Raw genomic sequence first — 12,767 nt, forward strand, 5'->3', positions numbered from 1 at the left:
AGAGCCCCAGAGAGACAAAGGCCGCCTATAAGCTGCTCAGTATTGTTCTGAAGCACTTATGTGGATTTTGTCGTCTGACACAATGCATTTTTCAGCACAGTGCGAGCATTGTCAATCACATTTTAGAGATGAGAAATGAGAGCCTCGAGGGGCACCCTGACTTTTGAAGTGCTAAAGCTGAGGCTCTGGCCTTCTCCAGGGTCTGGCATTGTTTAACTGTCCCTCTGCTAGTGTGCGGGGGAGCTCTGAAGTGTAGCTGATTAGGTGAGATACAGTGAGCACAGGACAAACACATTGCCCACAGCATGTTGTGAGGAACCCAAGACAGGCCCCTGAGGACATGGCTGCTAGAATAAGTCACGTTTGCCAGTTTGGTCTAGAGTGGTGATGGGATCAAGGCAGCAGGTGACGTGGAAAATTAGTGGTGCTAGTGTGCGGGGGAGCTCTGAAGTGTAGCTGATTAGGTGAGATACAGTGAGCACAGGACAAACACATTGCCCACAGCATGTTGTGAGGAACCCAAGACAGGCCCCTGAGGACATGGCTGCTAGAATAAGTCACGTTTGCCAGTTTGGTCTAGAGTGGTGATGGGATCAAGGCAGCAGGTGACGTGGAAAATTAGTGGCAAAGATGAAGAATATGCTGTTTAATCCATGGGTTGATTTAGACGAAGAAGACCAGAACACAACTGGAGACTGATTGTTTATCCTCTTGATATTCCTGCTTGACAAGTGCAAGGACCATTCTCTGCTTTGTTCTTCACTTATTAACTAAGTAAATTAGCAGGCGGCAGGATCTGAATGTGAGTGGGTTGAAGGAGCACGTCAGATAAGTCAAATTGTATTGGAAAAAAGACGTTGAACCAGGTAGAACATAGAAATAAGGAAAAATAAAGGTAAAAATGAACAAGATGTTCTACTCAGAACCAACAAAATGGATATAAATAAAGAACTGGAATTGAAACGTGTCCGTCACTAGATCTGGGGGAGTTCGGGTGGAGTTGGAGTAGCTGGAAAGAGCTGTGAGCTGAGACCTGTGCCTTTTCCATGACTTTGAATTCTCCAGCAAGTTCCTCCAGGCAACATCGAAAGACTGTTTCTGTGGAGGTGTCAACCTGAAATGCAGGCTGTAAACAAGGAAGCTACAGAATGAAACTCTGAGCCCAAAAAGAGAGAAAAAACCCCGATGTTGGCTGCGTGGGACGTTCCAAGGTGCCGGGTCTGTTGGCTGACAAGGCAGAGTGGGGCTGGGAACGAGATGGAAAGTCCACACGTGTGAAGGTAGTTTTTAAAAAGGGATTAAGATTCCCTAGTCAGGAAAAAAATCAAAAGCGAGCAGCCTGTAATCAACGTCTATAAAGGTATAACAGGTATAAATTAAGGAAGTGGGACAGACAATTCATCAAACACAAGATACTTAAAATAAGATGTAGTCCTTTGAAGTATGGGGATTTTTATATAACATAGGAACATTTTTTAATATATTTTTTATATATAATGAGGAAGGTTTTTATTATATTTTAGGACATATGTTTATTGAAGTTTAAAGTCAAAATCTTGGACCGATTGCTAAAGCACTATTTAATCACTAGATCGTGAGCTACTCTGGGAACGAAACTTTTTAGGCTCATTACAAGGTGATGTGCCAGCCCTCGGGGCAGTGTGTTAACAGACTGGATCCACGCGGACTGAGTAGTTGAAAAGGCGAGTAAAACGAAGGACTTGCTTTTCTTTTTCTCCTATTTTATTATTTGAGAATTTCATACACACATATAATGTGTTTTGATCAGAATCACCACCCCGTTCACTCTCCGGAATTCCTCTCCATCCCCCACTACTTTTCTCTCCCAATTTCTTGTTCTTTGTATGAGTGTATTACCTGCATGTGTGTAAGTGCACCCATGTTGCACTGCTGTCTATACATGTATGGCTTTAGGATCACCTACTGGAGCATGGGTAGCCTCTCATGTCCTGCGTCTCTGAAGAAAATGGACTCCCCCTTCCCCAGCAGTCATTATTGCCAATAGCTCCTCAGACTGGTATGGGACTCTGTAACCATCTCTCCACTCCTCCCTGGGCAAGCTGTCACAGCCATTGCGACTTCCTATGCACAGTGGCCTCGTGTCTGGGAAACAACTTGTTTCTCTGTCGTCATCTATCACTTTTGGCTCATTCTGTCCCTTCTTCTGAGCTGACCCCTCAGCCTTGGGAGGACAGGGTGTGACATAGATGTCCCGTTTAGGGCTGGTCACTCTGCGTTCTCTTATTCTTTGCACGCTGCCCAGTTGTGGGTCTCTGTACCATTGCCTGCTACTGTAAAAGGAAGTTTCTCTGATGGGACAGTGCCCCTCCTAGGATTTGCTTAACTATCATTGAGACTTCTGAAGGTTAGTGGGTCACTCTCTCCAAACTAGTGTGACCTGAGTGTAGCTCAGAAATAAATATATTGGAATGGCTTTGCCAAGCCTTGCTCAAGATGGGATTGGAAGATAAAACGAAATAAAAGTAAACAAGGGGAAGGGAAATCATTCTGAGCCAGAGAGGAGTCCCTCTGCCTCCGGCTATTTGAGTTATACTGACACCTAGTGGTGCTGGGTAGGACTTACTTCTCTTGGTAAGAAAGGCCAGGCCAGGCTGTGTTCTTCTAGCTTCCTTCTCCCACACACTTTTTCAGGAAAAGATCAGTTGTGCCAGTGAGGCCAGAAAGTTCCCTTATGGCAGGGTGACTTGGATCCTAAAGAAACCACTGTGCTTTGGTTTTGGAGCCCACACAGCTGCATCCTGCTGTTGATTGGGGGCAGCACAATGCTGTCTTCACCAGGACCTGAGGAACCTGAGCTGTCCCTCCAGGCTGGCTACATTCCAAGGCTTCAAGGGAAGGAAGCGCTTGAGGGAGAAGGAGGCAGAAGGAACACTGGTGGATATTCTGGGGCTGTACCATGCTAATAGAACACATCCACTCGTTTAAGAGAATGGGGCAGCGCTGGGGGCTGCAGATCCTTAAAATCAAGAGAATTCAGAATCCACAAAGTCTGGGCCAGGTGTAGTGCTATATACCTTTGATCCCAACACTTGGGAGGCAGAGGCAGGTGGGTCTGTGTGAGGTCAGTCTGGTCTACACAGCAGGTTCAAGGTCTGCTGGGACCAGAAAAAAAAAAAAAAGAGAGAATCTGGGCAGAGTCACACGGAGGGAAAACTAACGAATGACAATCTTATTGAATCAGTTAAATCATCTCCAGTATAAATTGAATCACATCTGTTCCACAGTCTCCTTGGGTGGCCCTTCTCCAGCTTGGCTCCCCCTTCAACAAACTCCACTCTGTGCAATATGGTTTCACTCCATGAGCTCTGTATCCTTAAAAAGTGGGTGAAGCCAGCACAGGTGTAATCACTAGATACAGAATGGATATCTACAGGCCAATATCTATTTTTTTTGGGAAATAGCTTGGCACATAGACAGTAAGAAAACGGAAAATGTAGAAGCAAAAGAAAAAAAAGAGTTAAAAATTTAACTATATTAAAACCTGAAGCTGAATTACAGGAAGTTTTCAGTCAAGGGCAAATTAAAACATACATATTGATTCAGTTCTTACCTCTGTTTGTACCATTGACATCCGGTATGACCTCATTTCTGACACAAGTCCTAAGATGTCCACAAATTCATGATCTCGAATGTGCTGCAAGAGCCTGTCCAGGGCAATAAAGGTTCCTGTCCGTCCCACGCCCGCACTGCAAAAGAAAGTTCAGAGCACGCATGACTCATACAGGGCTTCTGTACTGTTGCAAGTCAAAGGGGGATGGACGTCTAAAGTCTACAGGGGGCACCCTGAAAGGAAAGCTAATCTCCTCCCACTGTTTTCTGCTTAGTGGACTCTTAAGAATGCAGTGGTGGTGGCTGTTTCTTCAGGTGTCATATTTCTGATTGTCCCCTCCTTTCAAGAGATAAGGGTTTGCACTACATCTGCCACTGGATTTCTGTTTGGGGAAAAAAGTAAAGACCCTCTCAATGTACACTCTGAGGAGATGGTCCATCTGCCCTGGAGGGGCTGATGTATACCAACAGTTCCCAATCTCATGGACATCCTTAGAGTGCATTCCTCACACCCAGCTCAAAAGTCTAGTTGACATGCCCACCGCCTAACTCCAGTTCTGGGGCTCTTGCACACATTCAATTCACCATCTCAGACTGCCCTACGGCACACATGCTTCCCCAGTGAACCCCAACCCTGCCTGGATCTCCCAGAGATCTTTTAGATAACTGCCTTAATGTCAAATCAAATACTTGAACCCAGGCACATCTAGTTCCTGAATCCCAATGCTCAGAATGTGGATAAAAGTGGACTGACACTGGCCAGCCAACTCTCTACATAGTCCATATTGCTGCATGTTAACATCAGCCCCTCTCTTCTTTTAACCATCCATAGATCCAAGGGGCTCCAAACTCTAAATCATGGTGACATTTTGGGTAAAGGGAAAGTTGAAGCTAATTAGATGTGGAATTTACAAGAAGAAAAAAAAAAAATCCATCACTAAAAACCTTGAGTTCAGAGTCCAGCTTGCTTTTTCTATTAGAAAATTCTTCCCTTCTGGGACTTCACAGATAAAGTGATCTGCCACCAAGTGTACTCCTGTAAAGTCACATCTAGAATGGCACCTGCCGATGGCTGTGAAAGGAATGCTTGAGTTTGACCCCACAGATGAGAACAGCCTAATTTTCAGCTCTTGCAAAGAACTGTTTTGAGAATAAGCTCATCTGCGAGAGCATAGCTTTGAAATCGTGAGAGTCTTAGGTGGGTTGACGACAGTCTATGATCTTTTCCCTAAATAGGAACTTAGTTTACAAAGCATTTTCCCTTAGGAACATGTAAACATGCACACACACATACATACCATATGTATCACACACACACCACATATACACACCTGTACCCATACCACACATACATCACACACATATACACACCACACATGCACACCATACATACACATAGCATATGCAAGCACACAGCATACACACATTACCACATACACACATAATACAGTAACAGCATCATCATTCTAACTCACAAAGGATGAGGCGCTAGATCTCCGGTTATAGATTTATTTGCTCCAGGGCATGGCTGATGATGGCGCCCTCAACATCTTGACCCTCACCTCCTCTGTTATGAACCCCAAGGCATGCATGTCTCCTAATCTTTTGAGTTTACAGAACAGTTTTATAACATTTTGTTACAGGGATGAATTTTGATGTAACTGTGCTCACTTGTAGGCAGGAAAGTGTACATTCAAAGGTAACATTTCCCATAAGGAATTAGTATAAGTTGTGTTTTATGTTATGAGAAATTCAGTCTATTTTATTTTAGCGGTGTAAAATTTTAGAACCAATTTTGAGAACAATCACAGGAAACACATGTATCTTAAATACTGAATATTTTTATTTTTCCTGCTTTCTCCTTGTTTTTACGTCTATTTAGATTGTTTTGAGTTATGAGACACTATTTAGAATGTGACCTTGTACATATCAAGTTATAACCACTTGGAATCTTGAGCAAGGATGATATCACATGGTTAGTTCTCAAGGACACAGCTTTGCACACCCATGTGCATGGATTTGAATCTGAATTCCTCTACAATGTAGTTGAAGGAACTTCTGTAAATCTTTGATTCTCTCTGCTTTGCTTTTGAAAAGCTCAAGCTAAGCATAATGGCAGGTTCCTCTGATCTTAGCACTTAGGAAACTGAGGCAGGAGAAGAATCACTATGAGTTTGAGGCTAGCTTGGGATAAAGAGTGAGGCCAGCTTGGTCTACAGAGTAAGATCCTGTCTCCAAAACACAAGTAAGAAAAATTATTTCACATCCTATACCTCTAAGTTTATCAGTGTATACAATAAACATAAGTGACCACAGATTTTTAAAAATCATATTTCATTTATGATTAAACCTGATCAAGATTTATGGAATGATGGCTATTTATTAAAAGAAAACCATAGTATTTGTGGTGGTTAATACTGATTCTCAACTTGACAGGCTCTACAATTGCCCTGAAAACAAGCTCTGGGCATGTCTATGAGGAAGTTTCTAGACCTGGTAAACTGAGGTGGAAAGACCCAACCTAAATGTGAGTGGCGCCATTCCATGGTTTGGGGTCCTGGACTGCACACAAAACAGAAAGCCAGATGATCACCAATGTGCATCTTTCTCTGCTTCTTACTGTGGATGCAACATGACCAGCTGCCTCAAGAGCTTACCGCCATGACTTCCCTGTCATGATGGACTGTACCCTTAAGTCAGGTATTTTTGTGACAGCAACGAGACGGGCACCACTGGATGAGGTACCTGCAGTGGATAACCATGGGGCCTCTGCTCTTGGTTGCTTGCTGTCGGACCGTGTATACGAACTGCAGGATGCTTTCGGCTGCATTTGCTGGAGGTACGCCGTGGTCAGGCCAGGAGGTGTAGTTAAAATGCATCACATCCTGTACCTCATCAGCCTGTAGGGGTTCAAAGCCAAATACTAAATATTAATCTCTTTATCCACCGTCAGGATGGGCTCCTTGGCTACTGAAGAACATAGATGGTTTGAAAAAAGGAGGAGCTATGCTGTGAGCACCAAGGAGGTCCTGAAAAGAAAGGTTAACTGAAATTGTGTGACGTCTCCAGTGGTACAATACATAGGTTGATCTGTGCCTGTAGAGTTAAGAACAAGAGCTTACTCAGGCTAGGGCTCACATCCTGGCTCTGTCACTTAGAAGCTTCATCATTTGGCCAGTGAATTGCACGTTGTGTTGGTGTCCTACTTAGAGCCCTCTGTCAGCTCCGTGGACCCCTTTTCAGTTCCTGCTAGTGACAATTCTGGACCCTTCTGAGAGATGCCCTCCAGGACAGCTGAGCTGCCTTCCTGGAAATGCCTGAGCAATTACACTCTCCCGCTGAAGAAACTTGCAGATGACTGTTATCAGCATGCAAAAATCCTCTGCATCAGAATGGACATCTCCAAGGTGCCTTTCACACCCAGGACTCTCAGTGGGATCACACTGAAGCAAACACCAGGCTCTTTTCTTGAGCCTTTACATGTTTACCTGAGATTACATTTTTTAAAAAATCACCCTTCTGAGAGTCCTTGCCCTGAGCTCTAATACTAGGAGACCCGATCTAAGGCAGACTCACCGAGCTTCAGTCTTCTTATATCTAAAAAGGGCCTGGTGGTACCAGTAACACGGTTTCTATAAAGACTAAACAGATGAACTGAGCGATGGATGGTGATGCATGTCACACATCGCTGTTACTAAAACTTCCATGTTATCACTACCGCCGGCTTCCATCTGCTTAGTCATTTACATCTGGGTTCTGGGAATCTCTAGTAAGTCAATTTTGCATGTTAATACTACTCATATCCGTCTATACACTGAATACATATTTCCTTTAGGCTAGATAAATAGCTGTCTGAATGGGAGTCGTTTGAAAGCAACCTCGCTCCTTCTAGTCTTCAATAAGTTGTAAGAATGATTTATTCTGTTGTCAACAGTAGGCAGATTTGAAAATCAGGCTTCCCAAGAATCTGATTCATCCCTCGTCCTTCAGACTTGCAAAGAGTGTACCACCCACTCTGAATAACTTGTAAGAGTCTGGCTCCACTGTGAGTTTGGAGCTCAAGTTTATATTCAGGGAACAAAGAGAAGTGAATTGCTAAAAGCAAAATTGAATGGTTTGGAGCAGAACAAATTTGCATCTATGTAAATAAAACTATGAAGAGAACATGTAACTACATAATAAGATTTGCACAGATAACAGTGCCACCACTTTAACTACTGGTACCTAGGGCCACACATCCCAGGTTGCAGGCAGTGTCTCCCCACCAGTGCTCAAGGACACTCTGTCTTAGACACACAGCACTGTAAAGATGCTGGAGTCTCTTACTGCTGTCTTCAAAGAAGATGTCAAAAAAGTACCCTGTCCATAATGAATTGCACAGAATAACAATTGTTCAATACCATGAACACTAATGAGAGTCGCCAGATAACTTGGGTTGTCTAGATATCCTCACGAAAATTCCAGCTCTGTTCTGATGTTTGTCATAATTAGCACTGTGTGACATCCTCTATACATCATCTCTCCATGTTCATATTCCAATACAGTTAATCTAAAATACACTCAGCTAAAAAGTACAAGGGCAGAAAACCAGGAAACCACTGGAGTGTCATTAGTTTCCGGGTCCAGGGCCCTGGCATTGTCTACTCAACTGATAGCAAGGTACAGGGTCCCTGGGAAAAAAAACAACTGATACTTCCTTGGTTCATGACAATTTTCAAGTCCTAGAAGGTAGCAAGCTGTGTATTGTGGTCGTTTTCCTTTTTAAAAGTATTTTATTTATTATTTCTATTTTATGTGTATGGGTGTATCGCCTGCATGTGTGTAAGTGCACCCATGTTGTGCAATGTCTGAGGAGATCAGAGGATTCCCCTGGTACTGGAGTAATAAATGCTTGTACTCGAACCTGAGTCCTCTTCAAGAGCAAGCAGTGTTCTTAACTACTGAGTCATCTCTCCAGCCCATTTTCCTTTTTTAAATAAGAAAAACTTTCTGCTTTTATCTTAGCTATTCCAAATCTCTTACCCTGATTTTCTCATTAATGTATTTCTATCCTGCTATACTTGAGATATTTATACATTTCAATATGGAATGAAGAAATAAGGGAATAAACAAAAACTTAAATAGAACAATTGATTCATTAGCACGGTTTAATGTTGCTTGATTAATCTGGTCTTTCCTTGTAGGGACTTAAAAAAATCTAGATTCTGCCTGTGCAGTGCCCAAAGACGGTGCTCTTCTATTAGATGTTTGTAAGTCCTACAAAAAGGCCTTCTAGGCAAACACCATTACTTAGTGTTTTATTTCTGTTGATCAAGCTCTTCATGTGTTGGCATTGAAAGATGGGGTCATTATTTAGGTCCAAGGACAAGAAGCATATTATCGATCACACAGTGATCTATGTGAATCTTCCCTGTAGACGGAGCAGGCATGAGAACAGACCCTGAATTGTACTCTGCATTTTTTCCCCTTACCCAGATGCAAACCTAGGGACAGATCTGTTCTCTATTCCTGAGCAATTCGCATTGACTCTCTGGCTGAAATAGCCCAGAAAGCAAGCTCATTTTAAATGGCATTGAGATTGTAAAATATTTCCTCTGGTGGGATGTCTGTTGGTGTACATCGTGCTTTATTGGCTTTGAAATAACTCGTTCACAGATTTATTCATCCCACAAAGATAGAGTCTTTGCTGATGGAAACCGACAGACTATCCTGTGGGAGGAAGAGAGGAAGCAAGAACCGTAACTGTTGTGTGCTGAGGCGGAGCAGTGTTATGGTCTCTGTGGCAGGGAGGAAGGAGCTGAAAGTCTCAGAGACTGAGGGAGGCCTAGTGAAGCGATGATGTTTGGGCTGATGCTGTATTTGAGCAGAAGTGTGTTTGGGAACAGAAGTGCATGAAACAGTCTGTTAGACCCACATTGGGATGTGCCTGAATTGTCTGCATGGCACTTGGAAAGCCACTGTCAAATGTCAGTCGTTAAGAATTTGCTTCTCGGGGATGGAGAAAAGGCTCAGCAGTTAAGAACACTGGCTGTTCTTGCAGAAGACCTGGGTTTGAATCCTAGCACCCACATGGCAGCTGGAGCTGTCTGTAACTTCAGTCCCTGGGGATCTGACAACCTCTTGTGACCTCCGCGGGCATTGCACGACATGGGTGCATTTGCCTACATGCAGGCAATACAGGCATACGCATAAAATAAAAATAATAAATTTTCAAAAAGTTAAAAAAAAATTGCTTCTCTCTTGTAACCGTCAGTAAGGGGATAGTTACCGAGTGCCTATGTTATTACTGATTTGGATAATTATTGTTTACATGAAGGGCCATATAGTAAATATTTTAGGTTTCGCAGGCCATGAACTTTCCACAGCAGCCATAAACAATACATTGTAAATAAATGTGAGCTGTGTTCCAACGAAACACTACTTACGGACAGAAATCTAAACTTCACATAGTTGACATAATAGTTCTTATGAAATACTCTTTTTTAAAAGTTCTTTTTTAAAAAAAATAATTTTATGTGTGTATTTTGTGTGCATGTATGTAAGCACACCTGTGTCATGCAATGCCCACAGAAACCAGAAGAGGGTATTGCATCTCCTGGTACTGGAGTTATAGACAGTTGTTAGCTGCCATGTGGGTTCTGGGAACTGAACCCAGGTTCTCTGCAGGAGCGACCAGTGCTAGTGCTCTTAACCACTGAGCCATCTTTCCTGTCCAAAAGTTCTTTTTTAAAAAAATTATTTATTTAATAACCACATAATTAGAAGAAGCATTCATTACAACAGCATTGACATATTCAATAACAATTTCCAGAACTTTTTTAAAATTTGCAATTGGGATCTGCCTACATAACCAAGACTAGCTTCGTTGGTCATCTTACCTCAGCTTCCTGAGCATGGGGATGATAGGTATGTGCCATGTGTCTATGAAATGGATGATGTCATATGAAGTATTCTTTAAAATTTTTTTCCAGTCAGGAACTGGAGAGACGATTCAGTGGTTAAGAGTTAAGAGCGCTTACTGTTCTTGCAGAGGACCTTGGTTGGGTTCCTGGAATCTGTATCAGGCAGCTCACAACTGCCTGTAACTCCAGTTCCAGAGAATCTGATGCCCCCTGCCTCTGAAGTCCCTGCATGCATATGATGCACATAAACTCATACTGTCACACACATACACATTTTTAAAAAGCAAATAATGTTTCCAATTTTTCCAATCATTTCACCTTATTCTTGTGAATGTGTGAAGTGCTCAGGGTGAATCTCAGGGCCAGCTGAGCGGTAGGCCACGAAGCCACATCTCCAATCCTTCAGCTGTTTAAAAGTGGAGAAACCTTCCTTGGCTCATGGGCTTTACGAAACAGGCAGGGGTCCACAGCTGGCTATTTTCCCTCTCCTGATCTGTACCACTAGGAAGGGCTGTTCTACATGGGGAAGGACAACTCGATTAGGACTTTCCAATTAAGTTTACTCCTCATCAGACAGGCCTTTCTATGGGGACTATGCTCGTGAAAAGCAGCCTATGAGATGTTTGTTAACAGAAAGCAAACGGTGACTTCTGCTGAAGTGAGTTGAGCACTGGAGCTGGACACGGTAACAGGCTGTGTTCAAAGACTTATCTTCAGAGAGACAGCAGGCAGTACAAGAAAGACACATGTTTTTTGGGAAATTCTAACATTCAGATACCAGTAAAACTTCAAGGGAGTTAGGGAACTATGATTAATCCTGTCTAAGCATGCCTTCTGAAAACTGAAATTAAAACAAGAACAAAATAAGGAAAAACAAATGGAGCAAAATTAGTAAGTCATGAATTAAGTGTTTGATTGGAAATGCATACCCCATGGATACTCATATTTGATTAATGGAAGTAACAAGAATCCCCGCCCCCTCCCCGCCCGGGCCCCCAGCCGTCACGGTTGGTTAGCAATACTGACTGAACCTTCTATAGCCCTGTGCTAAGTTGAGATGGACCAGTGCAGATTTTCTTTATCACCTCTGGCTTTCCAGACAACAGGTCATTGATTCTATTCTTGATAAAAATGGGAAACAGCTTCACTAAAAGTGGCTTTTTTTTTTTTTCCTCTTTCAGGAAACAGCATGGCAGAGCCAGAAGTGCTTAGTCTCATAGAGTGGTGACCTGGTCTCCATGCCCTTGGGTGGGGAGGTAGTGGAGGAGGTGCAGAACTGGAGACTAACTCCACATTCTCGCTGGGCGACTTACATAATTGATCCGGAAGTGTCTACTGGCCCAGTCTTCCTGCTCTTCCTCAGAGATCACTTCCACGGTAATGTCCCCATAAGCAACCGGTTCTTCTGTGAATGGCCAGTAATGGTCACATTTCACCTGGAGCAAAATAACATCATCTTTTAAAACAAAGAAGCCCAGTAGCCCCGTGGTGAGGATTAAAGCAATGCAAACGCAGCGGGAAGTGGGACAGGATTGGCAGGAAGTGGGACAGGATTGGTTTAGAGTGACATAGCCCCGCCCTGCTGGGTACACACCCTCCTTTTCTCGTTGCACTGAGTAAGCATGACAATTATCTGAGACTTCTGTTGTAGGACCATCTTCCAGAAATCGTTTCTAGTTTCCGGCAGTGGCCCCTGTGTGGCGATATACTCCTGAGGCGAGTTGTATCCCTGAAAGATGAGTGACATCATCAGCACTTGACCAGCTACCATCAATGTTGTAAATACACCTGTGAGGCCAACTGACGTTTTGCCGATGACTCAGCTGGCAAAGGGTCACATACCTATAGAACGATTTCCCTTGATCATCAAAGAGGCAGTCAGAAGGACCCTACTGGTGTGTGTGTGTGTGTGTGTGTGTGTGTGTGTGTGTGTGTGTGTGATTTTAAGCTGTTCTCTGGAAGCCTATTAAATCACACCCACACCTTTATGACAACCACTTTCTTTGTAGATGCTTTAAAGAGCAGGTGCGCATGTGGAGCTCTTTGAATCTGGACTCTAAACTGGTTTAAACACAAGAAAGCAGATCTCTAGTGGAATGGCCGTCTTCTCCTTTCCTCTTTGTCTTTCACAATGAGATCTGACCATTCCTAATCTAAGTTCGCAACCTGAATCTTGTATTCTGAAAGGAATAGTGAAAACTCTTCCTGGGGTTTGGTGGCTGGGTAGGGATCTCTCTCTCTCTCTCTCTCTCTCTCTCTCTCTCTCTCTCTCTC

At 43.2% G+C, this 12,767-nt stretch overlaps 1 protein-coding gene across 1 annotated transcript in view; it reads right to left on the reverse strand.

Annotated features, from left to right (window-relative positions):
* The window catches only part of Ptpro (protein tyrosine phosphatase receptor type O), a 243,911-nt gene that overhangs the window by 6,225 nt on the left and 224,919 nt on the right, over positions 1-12,767 (reverse strand). The window contains exons 22-25 of the mRNA XM_008856033.2: positions 12,088-12,222; positions 11,807-11,929; positions 6,337-6,491; positions 3,593-3,728 (exon numbers count right to left, since the gene is read on the reverse strand). Of these exons, the coding sequence (XP_008854255.1) occupies positions 3,593-3,728; positions 6,337-6,491; positions 11,807-11,929; positions 12,088-12,222 (549 nt within the window). The remainder of the gene's footprint in view (positions 1-3,592; positions 3,729-6,336; positions 6,492-11,806; positions 11,930-12,087; positions 12,223-12,767) is intronic.

This window comes from Nannospalax galili, unplaced genomic scaffold (assembly GCF_000622305.1).
Source record: "Nannospalax galili isolate Female #2095 unplaced genomic scaffold, S.galili_v1.0 scaffold208, whole genome shotgun sequence".
NCBI classification, from domain to species: domain Eukaryota; kingdom Metazoa; phylum Chordata; class Mammalia; order Rodentia; family Spalacidae; genus Nannospalax; species Nannospalax galili.